This window comes from Neoarius graeffei, chromosome 3 (assembly GCF_027579695.1).
Source record: "Neoarius graeffei isolate fNeoGra1 chromosome 3, fNeoGra1.pri, whole genome shotgun sequence".
NCBI classification, from domain to species: Eukaryota; Metazoa; Chordata; class Actinopteri; order Siluriformes; family Ariidae; genus Neoarius; species Neoarius graeffei.
Genome location: NC_083571.1, coordinates 4,792,013 through 4,808,253, shown reverse-complemented (window position 1 = coordinate 4,808,253; position 16,241 = coordinate 4,792,013). Strand labels below are relative to the sequence as shown.

Here is a 16,241-nt window from a genome sequence, read left to right as displayed (position 1 = left end):
AGTCATACAATATTAAAATATAAAACCTACAATTATGAATGAATTATTTTAATTAATTTGAAGAACATTTTTAAACGTGTACCAAGAGCTGAAACTCCTGAAACTCCTGAACAGGTTTGACATATTAAATAAAAAACAATGTAGAACACACAGGAGGGAAAAAAGCTTTCTTTGAGTATTTCCTGTTTACAGCCACGCCCCCTCAGTGTGGCTCAAAGCTGTGAGTGGACAACGATTTGCATTTCGTTTCATTTCAGAGGAGCACTGCTGCAACACAGTGATGATGGTCAAAGAGGTCTATCACGCAGCGAAGAATCATGTCCCGTTCACGTCAAACACACTTTCTTTGTTTAATTCTTTAAAAAGAAAAGAATCCTGTGCTGATTACGTAACACAAGAGCAACGCAATTAATGTTTCACTTTTCAGTGCATGATGTTTGCTTCATGTTACTGACAGAACGCAGAGCTGAAAGGGTTCTGTATCGTATTGTATTTGACATGTCGCTGATCAGAGATGAATTATAAATGAATAAAAACAGTCTGTTTTGTGAGTAAATACCCAAATTAATCATGCTATCTCAAATGTGGAGCTCAGTTTGTTCCCAAAATGATGCAAATAGACACAATCATGTCCATTTTCAATCTCAGTTTCAAGAGAACCTTTCTGTTGTTTACGCCTGACTGAGCAGTTTGTTTACTCCCAGCAGTATCGCTGTATTTCCCCATCTCTGGGCCACACATGCCTTAATGCCCTACGTGTGAGCCAAGTAAAGATGTGTTGGAGGTCACAGGTTTGTTTACAGAATCAGATCCAGATTACTTTCACTGCAGCATTTAAACGAATACAGTAATCCATCTCTCCACAGAGCAGTCTGGAGAGACGCATCCCAAAGAGCACAACTTCTCCACAAAATCCCAACACCATCCTGGTTCCTGGTCTGTTTTCACCCCGACTGAGGTATGGCACACATTCAGTCACATCAGATACCACTAACTGTGGAACTTCTCCTCGGATAAAAAGCTCAGGTTTTAAATTGTATGTAAGTTTTATCCTGTATGATGGAACCATAAGCAGTTCCTCTAAATGCCAGCTCTGGGAGCAAGTTTGTGTTGTCGTCGTAGTGATGGAGTGAGGATGAGAACTTTTTCGATGGTTGTAGGTGATGTTAGTTAAATGCTCCATCCAGATCGGAGCAAAAGTTCACCTGCAGTGTGGATTCTGACATCGAATTATACAAATATGAGAAAGAGAAAAGAATGATGTAAAATGAAAAGTCAAAGTTTTGGAGGAGCAATAGGGGGTGGAATTATTATTATTATTATTATTATTATTATTATTACCATGGATTGTGTTGTGTTTTCTTCTTTTTCTTTTTCATCCCTCTTCTTCTTCTTCTTCTTCTTCTTCCCCTTCTTTACTTCTCTTCTTCTTCTTCCCTTGTTGTCTTCTTCTTCTTCTTCCCCTTCTTTATTTCTCTTCTTCTTCTTCTTCTTCTTCTTCTTCTTCTTCAAATATTAGTATCTGGTTTTGAATAGATAGCTTTCCTTTGTTATGTCAATCTATTCAGCTCTTTTTCCCTCCCTTTTCTCTTTTTATCTCATGCTGATATTGTGCCATGTGACTGACATATATTTTATAATCTTATATTTTATAAGATATTTTATGCATCTTATATTTATTCATCAATATATACATTCATTCATGTCACCACAATTTTATTTTAATTTATTCTTATTGTTGGGAAATATGACGTTAAACTGCATCCCCCAGCTATGGGTCAAATAGTGAAGCCATGGCTGCAGGTGGTGGAACCTCTCATCAGGCATCTGGAACATCTTTTCCAGTTGTGGCTGCTGAGGGACATCAATCTCTTGACCGGCACTGCAGTCAACCGTGGCAGCAGGTGGTTGATATCCTGATTGGGCACCTGGGACATCCTTCGCAGAAGTGGCCACCAGGAATCTCATCAGCTTTAGCTGATAATGCAGGGCAGCTGCCAACTGACCAAGCTGTCTGGATTTTCTCCTGCCGTTTGACTCATCAGCTGACAGCCCAGAGGGTGGGTAGTGTACCAGCACAATGCACCTCCCACCTTAAAACCCTTGTGCAGGCTTAACCGGCAACCCTTCAAGACCAGGACCAAGACCATTTGTGTGGACCAGGAGTGATGGTCGTGGATGCACTGAGGATGACAGTGGTCCAAGGTCCTTTCTGGGTGACCAGGCGGCCCTTTTCCGGGACGCCCCGCCTGCCTCAATCCGAAGATGCCTCAAGAAAATGCAAGGTAAACAAGGCTCACCAACCCTCTTACCTGGCTGGTTTCCCATGGCCAGTGGGTCTTCAACCAAGTGGGCACAACCGCAAACCTACTCTACATTTTGCCTGTTGGAATATATGAACCTTGCTAATAACACAAAACATGCTCAATGAAAATCAGCTCTACTTAGCAAAGAACTTGAGACATACAGCATCGATCTTGCAGCACTCTCAGAGATGAGGCTGTCAGACAGTGGTGAGAGAAGGGAGCAGACACATACATTCTTCTGGTCAGGCACCCCATACGGATCACCTCTACAAGGCACATCAGGTGTTGGATTTACCATATCTAACCAACTGCTCCCAAAGTTCTCAGAAATGCCAAAGCCAGTCTCTGACAGGATCATGACTCTCTGCTTTGCAGTCAGCTCAACTACACATGCAACAGCTTTGAGTGTGTATGCTTCAACCCTCTGCAGTGAACAGACCGACATTGAAGCCTTTTACACCCAGTTGAAAGCAACCCTCAGTTGTGTACCACGCAATGACATCGTAATCGTCCTGGGGGACTTCAACGCACGAGTTGGCAGTGATTACAACACCTGGCCAAATGTTCTCGGAAAGTTTGGAAGAGGGCCCTACAACAGCAATGGAGAACTGCTCCTACAACTTTGCTCAGAATTTGAACTCGCTATCTCTAACACCTTCTTCAGGAACTCAGACCATCATTTCTTCTCATGGAAGCATCCCAGATCAGCCCACTGGCACCTGCTCGATTACATCTTAATCAGCCAGAAACATCTGAAGGATGTTTGTATCACACGTGCCATGAGAGGAGCTGAGTGCAATACGGACCACATTATTATTAGAAGTAGGATGAAGCTATCAGTACACCACAATTTTAGGAGGCCAGCCAGCAAACCGCTGAAGAAGCTGGATGTGCAGAAAATGGATAATGCTGACATTAGACAACAACTTGCCCAAGCTTTCCAAGCCCACTTCACCCAGGCGCCAGACACCTCTGCTGAAGAAAAGTGGAAGTTCAAGACCTGCCTAATGACACAGGCTGTAGAGGCACTCAGCCACTCCCAATGCAAAAGTCGAGATTGGTTCGAGGACAGAGTTGGAACCATATCAGACCTTATACAGGAGAAGAGAAAAGCCTTACAAGCGAAGCTTGCAAACCCCAAGAGCCCAGTAGGAGTCCACCAGAGCCAAAGCCACACTGCAGCAAGAACTTCATCGGATGGAAGACAAGTGGTGGAATGATTTGGCAGACAAGATACAAGGGATGGCTGATGCCAGCGACACATAAGGGTACTTCCATGCATTTAAAACAGTGTACGGCCCACAAGGTGCTCAGTCCTGTCCCTACTCACTGCCGATGACTCCACAATCCTGACTGAGTGCTCAGAGATCCTAGAGGGATGGAGAGAGCACTTCAATCAGTTGCTCAACCAAAGCTCCAATGCGAACCCAGCGGTCATAAACAATATCCAGCAATGCCCAGTCCTGATAAGCACAGATGATGACCTTACCCTGGAGGAAGTGAGGAGAGCTGTGAAGACCCTTGCTCTGCATAAAGCTCCTGGTATGGATAGCATCCCAGCTGAGATGTACAAGAAAGGAGGAGACTGCATTGTTGAAGTGCTATTTGATGTTCTGTCAACAATCTGGCGTGAGGAAAGTCCCTCAGGACTTCAAAGATGCCTCAATCATTCCTATCTTTAAGAAGAAGGGCAGCAAGCAGGAATGTGGAAACTACAGAGGCATTTCGCTCCTCGCTATTGCAGGAAAGGTCCTTGGCAAGATTATTCTCTCCTGCATCAAGCCCATCTTGGACACAGTCCTCACAGAGTCTCAAAACGGCTTCAGAAGTGCAAGGTTGACCATGGACAAGGTCTTCAATGCCCGACAACTCAAGGCCAAGACAAAGACCTGAAGAGTGTGTGTGAGGGAGATGCTTTACGCTGATGACTCAGCCATGGTGTCCCACTCAGCACAGAATCTCCAGACCATGTTGAACTCTTTCTGCACTGCTGCTTCAAGCCTCGCACTGACCATCAGTGTGAAGAAGACAGAAATGATGTTCCAGCCACCACCTGCCTCAGATGATCAGCCACCAGACATCCTGCTCAATAGCGAATGTCTGAACTGTGTTGAACATTTCATTTACCTAGGGAGCACAGTCTCATGCAACACCAGCCTTACAAAGGAGGTGGGAGAAGAGAATCAGCGCTACCTCTGCTGCCTTTGGAAAACTGCAAACTAGAGTGTGGAAACGTCCTGGTATCAGACTTAGCACCAAGTGCAAAGTCTACAGAGCAGTTGTCCTCTCGGGCCTTCTCTACTCCTCTGAATCTTATACATTGTACTGCCATCATATGCACAGACTCCAGAAGACGCAGATGTCCCACCTCAGGCAGCTTCTTAAAGGTCCCATGGCATGAAATTTTCACTTTATGAGGTTTTTTAACATTAAAATGAGTTCCTCTGACCTTCTTAAGTCACCCCAGTGGCTAGAAATTTCATAATGTGTAAACCAAACTATGCCCAACATTTGAGAATGGCGCGTCAAAACGGCACATTGATAAGCTCTTCCCTTTACTACGTCAGCAAGGGAGATGATCCCCACGCCCCCCCTCTGGATTCCCACCCACTGTATGGATTGCCCGCCCAGTTGTAGTGAGGAGACCATAGAGGACACAACAACATGGCATCACCTAAGCGAGCGAAACATGGAAATTGCGCTGTACATGGATGTGACAACACAGAAAAGAGTCTGTTTTTACTGCCGACGGGAGAGCCCCTGAAGACGCAGTGGCTTAATTTTATTTACTCCAATAATACGCCGTCGAGTCTACCTAAGACGGTGTATGTTTGTCGGAAGCATTTTCCTGAGGAATGTTTCCATAACTTGGGACAGTACAGGGCAGGTTTTGCACATCAACTGTCACTGAAGCCTGGGTCCGTACCAAGCATCCCTACTGCATCAGCAACAAACACCGAACAAGTAAGTGTATAACTGATCGTTTTGCCGTGTTTTAAAATCAGTGCGTTAGCCTAGCAATGGCTACATTAGCTGTGCAGCTAACCGCTTCCTGCAGTTAGCCAGGTAATCTGCGCTACAAAACTAAAGAGCATGCAGCATGCTCTGTTAAACTGAGTTTAGTCTGGAAATTGACTGTAACTTATGAGCTTATGTTTGACTATTGCTCCGCAATGCATGTCTTCTGTTGGATAAGCGATATGTTGCTGTAGTTGCTGCTTCTATCCTCTTTGGTTATGGAGTGCGTGTTCAAGCCTAGGGTATTATACGTTCGTAAACTACCACTCCGAACACTCTCACTCTCTGTTCTCTGTGTCACGTTGAGTTTACGAAAGGAGTCCGAGGGAGAACGGGGTTTTGTCTTAGCAGTGTGGCTACAGGCGCTGATAGCAGCGAGTATGTGTGTGCGCAGCTTGGTCAAGCCCCTCCCCCCATGGCCCGCCCCCACCCTCTACCCTTCCCCACCTCCTGCTTCTCATTAGCAAAACGACGCACTGGGAAAAGCACTGAAATGGGGCTTTCTCCCAGGAGGCTATATTTACGTGCCGAGGGTTCATTTCGAGAAAGGCTGCGGATATAACATCCGGAAACCTCCACGAGCCCGTTTAAAGCATCAACAAACCACCATGCCATGGGACCTTTAAGATCAAGTGGAGCGACAGGGTCAGCAACATGGAAGTCAGGATTATAGCAGGAATCCCAAGCGTTGAAGCCTTGTTGACACAAAGCCAGCTGTGATGGACGGGCCACATGGTGAGAATGGAGGACACCAGGCTTCCTAAAGCAGTGTTCTATGGGGAACTGTCGGAGGGAAAGAGAACTGTTGGACAACCCAAACTGCATTACAAGGACTGCTTCAAGAGACATTTTGCTGCCTGCAGCATTAACATTAACTCATGGGAAGAAATGGCACGTGATCACAAGACCTGGCACCACCTCACCAAGAATTCTGTGAAAGTTGTTGAAGATCGCCTCCAAGCTGAAACTCAGCAGCACAGCCTGAGAAGAACCAGCCGAGCTAGCACAAGTAACACTCCTCCCAACATTGGCAATCAACATCGATGCCACCACTGTGGCCGAACATGCCTACACCGTATCGGACTATTCTCCCATCAACGAAGATGTTGGATACGTCATACTCTGCATGAGTGACAGCAAGCAAGCAAGTATTTTTCACTGTTTGTATTTTATATTTTAAATTAATATTTTATTTCATTTATGTATTTTATTTATATTTTATAATTTTATATTTTTATGTTTTATATATTTTATTCCTATAGATTTATATTTTTTATATTTTAGAAAAAATATAAAAATATTTTTATTTATTTATTTATTTATTTATTACTTTGACTGATATTATGGTGTATTGTGATGTAATTTTCACAGTGTAATCTTTGTATCACCATGCTTTAGCGTGTCAGATTTACAACCCTGATTCCAAAAAAGTTGGGACAAAGTACAAATTGTAAATAAAAACGGAATGCAATGATGTGGAAGTTTCAAAATTCCATATTTTATTCAGAATAGAACATAGATGACATATCAAATGTTTAAACTGAGAAAATGTATCATTTAAAGAGAAAAATTAGGTGATTTTAAATTTCATGACAACAACACATCTCAAAAAAGTTGGGACAAGGCCATGTTTCCCACTGTGAGACATCCCCTTTTCTCTTTACAACAGTCTGTAAACATCTGGGGACTGAGGAGACAAGTTGCTCAAGTTTAGGGATAGGAATGTTAACCCATTCTTGTCTAATGGAGGATTCTAGTTGCTCAACTGTCTTAGGTCTTTTTTGTCGTATCTTCCGTTTTATGATGCGCCAAATGTTTTCTATGGGTGAAAGATCTGGACTGCAGGCTGGCCAGTTCAGTACCCGGACCCTTCTTCTACGCAGCCATGATGCTGTAATTGATGCAGTATGTGGTTTGGCATTGTCATGTTGGAAAATGCAAGGTCTTCCCTGAAAGAGACGTCGTCTGGATGGGAGCATATGTTGCTCTAGAACCTGGATATACCTTTCAGCATTGATGGTGTCTTTCCAGATGTGTAAGCTGCCCATGCCACACGCACTAATGCAACCCCATACCATCAGAGATGCAGGCTTCTGAACTGAGCGCCGATAACAACTCGGGTCGTCCTCCTCTTTAGTCCGAATGACACGGCGTCCCTGATTTCCATAAAGAACTTCAAATTTTGATTTGTCTGACCACAGAACAGTTTTCCACTTTGCCACAGTCCATTTTAAATGAGCCTTGGCCCAGAGAAGACGTCTGCACTTCTGGATCGTGTTTAGATACGGCTTCTTCTTTGAACTATAGAGTTTTAGCTGGCGACGGCGGATGGCACGGTGAACTGTGTTCACAGATAATGTTCTCTGGAAATATTCCTGAGCCCATTTTGTGATTTCCAGTACAGAAGCATGCCTGTATGTGATGCAGTGCCGTCTAAGGGCCCGAAGATCACGGGCACCCAGTATGGTTTTCCGGCCTTGACCCTTACGCACAGAGATTCTTCCAGATTCTCTGAATCTTTTGATGATGTTATGCACTGTAGATGATGATATGTTCAAACTCTTTGCAATTTTACACTGTCGAACTCCTTTCTGATATTGCTCCACTATTTGTCGGCGCAGAATTAGGGGGATTGGTGATCCTCTTCCCATCTTTACTTCTGAGAGCCGCTGCCACTCCAAGATGCTCTTTTTATACCCAGTCATGTTAATGACCTATTGCCAATTGACCTAATGAGTTGCAATTTGGTCCTCCAGCTGTTCCTTTTTTGTACCTTTAACTTTTCCAGCCTCTTATTGCCCCTGTCCCAACTTTTTTGAGATGTGTTGCTGTCATGAAATTTCAAATGAGCCAATATTTGGCATGAAATTTCAAAATGTCTCACTTTCGACATTTGATATGTTGTCTATGTTCTATTGTGAATACAATATCAGTTTTTGAGATTTGTAAATTATTGCATTCCGTTTTTATTTACAATTTGTACTTTGTCCCAACTTTTTTGGAATCAGGGTTGTAGGTGGTAATCGGGACGTCAGTCCTGTTCCTTTCCCCTGCCACATTTTGTCTGTTCATAATTAGTTGCTTTTTTTGATTTGTGAGAATGTGGCGAACCCAATAAACTCAGCTATTGTGTTGGTTATTAATTGTTGGACTCATATCTTTTGCATTATAGCTTCATCATTTTGGATTTCATTTTTAAAGTTCTGTTATGCTTAAACATTTTATTTATTCTTATATTGCTCTTCTAACTTTTTATCTTTGATGTTAAAATACTTTGAGATTTCAGATTCAGTAGGAACAGTGATATAGACATAAAGATTATTATTTTTTAATACTCTGACATTTGTTTTGTGCTGGGGCACAAACATTTGCACTCTCTAACTGCATTTATGTGGAATATTCATGCTGTGCTTCGCAGGATCTCACCTCCCCAGGTGGATGATGGCGGCTGCCCGGGTGTCAGCCCCAAGCCTGACAACTTCCTCTGTGGACACGGAGGACTACAGCGTTTATGCTAACATGTCTGAGGAGCAGCTCCTGCAGCTCGCTATTGAGCGAAGTCTAGCCGATGCTGATACTCAGCCGATCTGCTCTCGCACACCGAGACTGACGACTCAACGTTCACATCTCCCACAGTCTCAGAATGTCCCTCCTCCTGCGAACCCGCCCGCTAATCCACCCGCTAATCCACCCGCTAATCCACCACTCATCCTGCCAGCTAGGTGAATCTTCATAACAAACTGTTCACACTTTTCCACCAAATAATGTGGTACAGCAAATGAATAGTCACAGTATCGTCATGGTGAAAATGTCCGGTGAAGTCGAGAATGTCTTTCTCTTTTCTAATAATTTTAAATAATTTTTTTTTCTTTTTTTTTTTTACCCACAGTCATGTTTCAGTGTCTTTCGAATCCCAAGTGCCTTTCTATTCACTACTCATGCTCACTACACAGGATAGTGTACCCTACCTAGTGCACCACTTCATATTCATCCAGTGGAGCAACACTGATAAACGTGACACTGAAACGTCCCTCGAGTTCCATGAAGAATAAAAGTATTGGCACCCTGGTCTTTATTTGGGCTACTAAATCGAACTTGCTGTGCTTTGTCTTTAATGGTTTTCGCTGAGCTGAGCTGAGCTGCCTGATTTCATTTCAACTACCATTTATGAATAACGTCCATCAGTAGTCCTCAAACCACAACCTCTAGAGAAACTTATACTTTCCTGGGTAGAGTTACTACACATCATTAAAATCTAATACGCACTTACTTGATCATCAAATACTGATACTCCCAGATTCTGACTCCGTTGGGAAAGTGGGAAAGTCCAATTTTAGTCATGTAATATTGCTGAAGTGATTTGTGAAGTCCAGCCCCTTCTAACGAGACATTGTTATCATCCTTACAGTCAGAAACAATGCCCAAGAATCAACCAAGACACTCAAAACCATATCTTCACCAAGGACAAGAAGGAAGTGATTGCTTGGACAAGACACAATGGATTTCTCCGGGTTACTGTTGAGTCGGTCAAGTGAGTGTCTGTCTGTTTGTCTGTCTTTCTTTGAAATGCAAAACCAAAATGATCACAAATGTGGCTGAAGTTACCGTATTGATTGATTGGTGCAAGTTTGGCGTTTTATTTACAGTGATTTAGACCCTTTTCTCTCAGCGATTTGGAAAGGTGATGCTAAAGCTCTAAGTGAGCTAATACAAACCAAATCCAGAAACCTTCTGAAAGCTAATCAGGAAGGTTGGCTCCCCCTGCACGAGTGTGCTTACTACGGCCATGTTGACTGTCTAAAGGTTTTGCTAAACGGTAAGGAGTCATTTATAGACCATCGCGTCCTGAACAGTCCTGCATTTCCTATGTGGATGTCGATCTGTGGCAGTATTTGATTGTGTGATGCTTTTAGCTGAACCAGAGACAATTAACAGACGCACCCTGAAGAACCAAACTCCGCTTCTTCTGGCCGTGAGTCGCCGACATTCAGCTTGTGTCTGTTACCTGTTGGAGAAGGGTGCTGATCCCAATCTGGCAAACCACCAGTGGGAGACTCCGCTATACAAAGGCAAATATGTTTTAATATGAATCAAGTATGTTAGCAATAAAATTGGGATTATATTGTCTGACATGGGGGATGGTACTAACACAATACTGCGAAGTAATAATACTCCTCATGCTTTGCAAATTTGAGGGAGGGAGGGAAGGAGTGACAGTTCTGTGGGTGGAAACAAACACCTTGTTGATAAGAGAGGGTCAGAGATCAGAAAATGGACAGATTTGAGGTGGTTCAAGCTTTTTGGCCAGGAAGGATATACTAACTCATATAATCACTCTTTACAACCATGGTGAGCAGAAAAGCATCTCAGCATGCAACAGAAAGATAGAAGAACACATTAGGTTCCACTCCTACAGCCAAGAATGGTGATCTTAGAATCAACAACAAGTTCCTGTTAAAGTGGCCAGTGAGTGTATATAAATTCATTGGCAGTCTGAAAAACTTGTCGAATTTTCACTAGCTGTGCGATTAATGCAGCTACGATAAAATATTAAACTATTATACCACAGCACTGTTGAATTCTGGATTCTGATTGGTCAGAAGGTGTTGAATGGTTCACTTTCTATAAGCTCTGCTCTGATAATGGTGCAGGTTCATATTAATGGACTCATTCTAATATGCTATCTAATATGGAAGGAGTCTCCAGTATCAGCACTTTGTATTTATATTCATATTTGGTCTGGTTTGTATGACCTTTTGAGGTGTTTGATCACGTTTTGCGGGACTCAGCATATGCAGGTTCATCAAGTAGTATCCATAACATGTAAACAAATTGAAATAAACATTTTAAGCTTGGTTTAATGTCTATATCAAAGCAATTACAGTAATTAAGACTGCTGTTGAGGTAAATAAAGTTCTGTATATATAACATTGTTTTGTACAGCTTGTGAAAGGGGAACTGAAGAAGCTGTCGGTCTTCTGATACGATTCGGAGCACTGACAACCAAAGCATCTGTGCAAGGTGCAACGCCGCTGCATGAAGCAGTGGCAAACAAAAATGTGGAGATCTGCAAGATGCTACTGCAAGCAAGGGCAAACCTGATGGCTAAAAACATTTACGGCATAGATCCGCTGTTTACGGCAGCTCAGTGTGGCGCTACAGAAGTTCTTAGCTTCCTGATCATGAAAGGTAGGCATCAAATCAAAAAAGTTCACTAAGTTCATTTGATCCACTACGTATCCACTTGCAAGGTTGCCAACCACGTCAATCAGGCGAAGGTTTTATCCTGGGAAACACTTAACCCTTTCACCACTGCAGACCGCTATTCCAGTCTCATTATTGTCGGGAAACCCCTTCCCGGTTATGCAGTGATGAAAGGGATAATAAATATTAAACATGATATATGGCAACAAATTTGCAAGTGGATGTGTCCTGTTAAAGTTGGTCCTTCCTAGGTTCTTAATGTTTCTTCGGTTTATCGTCCTCTAGGTGCAGATGTCAACTCTCAGGCTAATGATGGTGCCTCGGCCTTGTTTGAAGCCTCTAAAAATGGTCACAGTAAAGTCGTGGAGATTCTCCTGTCTAAAAGGGCTAACGTTAACAAATCTAATAAAGCTGGACTACTCCCTATTCATGTTGCTGCTAAAAATGGACATGATGGGTTCGTGAAACAAGGTTTATCCTTTGATAACTTGGTACTGAATTAATTTGATCAGGCAAAATCTTAACTGCATAACATGTTTTCTTCTTCAGAATTGTAGCCATGCTAATACCAAGAACTAGCAGAGCCAAAATCAAGCACTGTGGTATCAGTCCTCTTCATATGGCTGCAGAACGCAACAGAGATGACGTTCTTGAGAGGTTGATAGACGCCGAGTTTGATGTCAACTCCATGCTGTCAGAGGATTGGTCCAAAATGTATGAGGATCGTCGCAGCACTGCACTTTACTTCACCGTGTGCAATAGTAATATTGACGCGGCCACGATGCTCCTAGAGGCTGGGGCCAACCCAAACCTGGACACCTTCAATCCCCTGCTTGTTGCTGTGAGGAAGGGCTGCATAGAAATGGTCAAGCTTCTGGTCAACTATGGTGCGAATGTTAACTCCATGCTCCCAACTCATCCCACCAACTTCCCAGCTGCTTTGATATTTTGCATGAATTACTTGCCAATGTTCAAGCACCTCATGGATAATGGATGCGATGCCCTATCATGTTTTAAGTGTGACTATGGCAGCAATTCTCACCCACCCATGAAATCCAGCAATGATGGAAGGGACAGGCTATATTACATCAGCAATGAAATTTCAGAAAGCTGTGTACAGGTAAATCTCAGGGGAAAAAATGTTGGGGATCCCTAAGGGTACATCCTTGGTATTGTGAATTTGTATCTTGTACCTGAATGAAAGATACATCTGAGACTAACCTTAGACAGTAGTGGTCCTCAATGGCTATTCATCTACATTACATTGGCTTTAAAGTACCAAAAGACCATACCAAAGACCATCATAAAAATGGTACCCACTGCCATCTGGCAAGGCATGCTGCAATACAGATGCGAGTAGGGAGGTGTGGGAGGGACTTTGACTTTGACATTCACTTTCCCAGGTAGAACATAAAAAGAACTAAAGGTCCAAAGGATGTACACAAAGTGGTTTATACCTCAGTGATTTCCAGAGCAATTTACATTCCCTTCTTTGTGCATCAAGACCTTTGCCATAGTGACTTGGCTTGTATACTTCAGTGAACTTAAGGGTTATGTTCTTGGGAGCTTAATGCTCCCAGTAGCATCACAATTAGTGAAGAGGTTTGAGGATAGAGGTCAAACAAAGAGTGATCCTAATGACCCTCATGAAAGATTAATAAAAAGGTACCTTGCTTGGATGAGGGTTACCCACCTCTGGAGCCAGGCCTGGGGGTCATGTTCACAGACAAGCATCTGGTGACTGGGCCACCCACCTAACCTGCAGGCTCACCACCTGCATGAAGAGTGGGGGTCAGGTGCAATGCCAGGCAACAGGTACAGTCTGTAATGGACAGTCTTAGCCAAACAAGGCCCTTGCAATGAAAATTTACTTCCCCAGGTCAAAGATACAACAATACATACCAGGCGCATACTAGGTACCCCAGTGACCACCAATAGTACAATTTAGAACCTACCTGTATATTTATTTTATTGTTTAAACATGTGACTCCAACAGTTCTGCAAGATGATCTCCAGACCATCAGTCACCAGCTGGGCTGGACCCATCATAGACATTCTGCTAGACTATGTGGGTCACGTGAAGCTCTGTTCCAGACTTATTGAACACCTGGACAGCTATAGTGAATGGGCTCCAATCAAAGACAAAGCAGGTATATAAAATTCCACTTAATTTGCAAACATTTCTCTTCATAAACTCCTAAGATCCAAATATGTGTGGTATATAGGTGCTATACATCCTGTGCTATACAGGATGGTAGTGGATCCAGAGTCTATCCTGGTTAAACTTGGCAAGAGGTAGGAATACTTCCTGGTTTTTGGTAACCAGTCCATCACAGGGCTCCATGCACACACATTCACATTGACTTGCATGTGTTTGGGAGGTAGGAGGAAACCAGAGGAAACCGGACACAGGAGGAACGGGCTCGGAACTCAACACAGACAGTAACCTGGGCTCAGGATTGAACTGTGGACCCTGGAGCTGTGAGGATACCTACTGCACCATAACACCACACTCTGGCTTCTTGTCACCTTGGAAAAACATGCCAGTAGATGGATTAGTGACTTGGAATTGCTTCCAGGTGTGAATGTGTGTGAATCCGTAGCTGCTAAAGAAGGCAACTGGACTTGCTTGAAATCCTTGAAGACATTTTGCCTCTCATCCTGAGAGGCAAAACATCTTCAAGGATTTCAAGCAAGTCCAGTTGCCTTCTTTAGCACCTATGGATTACAATGACCTGGATGACCGAGAAGCTTCACAGACATAAATGTGTGTGTGGGGTGCCCTGTGATGGGCTGATCTCCCATCCAGGCTGTATTCCCACTTTACACCCAGTGTTCCCTGGATATGTTCTGTACCTACCATGGCACTGACAAGAATAAAGTACTTGAACATGAACAAATGCATTTTATATCCATACACTTACCTGGTTACTCCATAGCAGGCATTGTTTTGTGAATAACAGACTGTAAAACATTATAACTCTGATTGTCTGTACAGTGCCTCCTCGGCCCTTGATGCATCTCTGCAGAATAAAGATTCGCCAGCAGCTCGGAATCCAGAGACTAAGACAGATGAACAAGCTTCCTCTGCCTGGGAGGCTTATCAAGTTCTTACGGCACGAGAGAGAATCGTTTACTCATATCCTGTAAAACGTTGGATTTTAAATGTGAAAAATAGTCTTGAGTCTTCTTTTGGTTTTTCAGAATCTTCTATTTTTCTAGATAGGTCATGCCATGGCTTAAAAAAAAAAGGATAATATACAGAAATAGCCAAAACGCTCCTCAGAAGTTTTTTAGAAACTGATTTTATGTTTACATTAAATACTGCTAGAGTTTAAAACTTTTTACGCTCCATTCAATCCAATGAGATAAAATTTAAAAATAAACCACCCAGACAAAATTGCACAGGAAATACAAAGTTAGATTGGAGTAAGTTGATTAATTATGGGTGTCCGATGATTTCTTGAATTCTGATTGGCCGAAATAGCAAAGGTATACTGTACATTTATAACTAAATTTGATGAGCAGAATTTTCAGAATTTGGATTGGAATTTCACATAGGTTTCTTTTTTTCACTTGGTATTTTCCAAAAGCATCAAATTCAGTTTTAATACAAATTGAGTTTATGGAATCCAAAGTTGACATAATCCAACTTGAGCGATGATACAATTTCAAAGTAAAGTGTAGCAATTAAAGATTTATACTTGTGTATAATTGCTTGAACCACAGGAATGCAATAAATCTGACCATGTGATCGCTTGTGTCATCCTCCGCCGTCCGAGTATTTAATTCCAATACCAGGAAGCCAATTCCTCATGAAATGTTTCATTTATTATACACTCACCGGCCATTTTTATAAGAACTTGTTATTGTTAATTCTAAGATCCCTGTTCTTGGCTGCAGGAGTGGAACCCAATGTGTTCTTCTGTTTTTCTGTTGCATGCTGAGATGCTTTTCTGCTCACCACGGTTGTAAAGAGTGATTATATGAGTTACTATATCCTTCCTGGCCAAAAAGCTTGAACCACCTCAAATCTGTCCATTTTTTGATCTCTGACCCTCTCTTATCAACAAGGCGTTTGTTTCCTTTCCACCCACAGAACTGTCGCTCACTCACTCGATGTTTTTTGTTTTTCGCACCATTCTGTCTGTGTAAACTCTCGTGACTGTTGTGTGTGAAAACCCCAGGAGGAGATCAGCAGTTTCTGAAATCCTAAAACCAAAAATACTCATCTGGCTCAAACCAACACCCATGCCACACTGAAAGAAAGTCACAAACATTGAGATCACAATTTTTCCCGTTCTGATGTTTGAACATTAACTGAAAGGTAGGGGTGTTCCTAATAAAGTGGCTGCTGAGCGTATTATTATTATTATTTATTTTTTTTAAGTATAAGGAAAGGCTGACATATGGAAACTGGTTTACTGTGTTTTATATTCTGTGTAATAGTGTACAGGATGTGGATATGTGTATAATATTTGTATATGATGTATGATAAATGATAAACATGTTTTTACAATCCATTTGTGGTTGCTTAAATAAACTAAATAAAATTTCCCTTGAGTAAATTATTAGTATATTTTATCTACATTGACTTAAATCTATTCTAATCTAATAGTCTAGTAGTTTTTTTTAACTGCCAAAGAAATGAATAAACGTAGCTGTGAATGTACCCTCATTAAAAATACAGTGAATAGTATGAATATGCATGAT

The 16,241-nt window shown here is 42.3% G+C and overlaps 1 protein-coding gene across 2 annotated transcripts; it reads left to right on the top strand.

The window, feature by feature from the left end:
- Positions 1-707: 707 nt before the first annotated feature.
- asb2a.2 (ankyrin repeat and SOCS box containing 2a, tandem duplicate 2) lies at positions 708-15,990 on the top strand. 2 transcript variants are annotated; one of them, XM_060915769.1, is made up of 12 exons: positions 708-791; positions 872-958; positions 8,743-9,046; positions 9,733-9,855; positions 9,971-10,140; positions 10,238-10,393; positions 11,268-11,513; positions 11,814-11,985; positions 12,078-12,648; positions 13,525-13,678; positions 13,754-13,823; positions 13,914-14,042. In XM_060915769.1, the coding sequence occupies exons 3-12, from the start codon at positions 8,763-8,765 to the stop codon at positions 13,972-13,974; spliced, it is 2,007 nt and encodes a 668-aa protein (XP_060771752.1). In that variant the 5' UTR covers positions 708-791; positions 872-958; positions 8,743-8,762; the 3' UTR covers positions 13,975-14,042. The 2 variants fall into 2 exon arrangements, with proteins under 2 accessions (XP_060771752.1, XP_060771751.1); XM_060915768.1 differs by lacking the exons at positions 13,754-13,823; positions 13,914-14,042 and adding an exon at positions 14,527-15,990.
- The last annotated feature ends 251 nt before the right edge of the window (positions 15,991-16,241 follow it).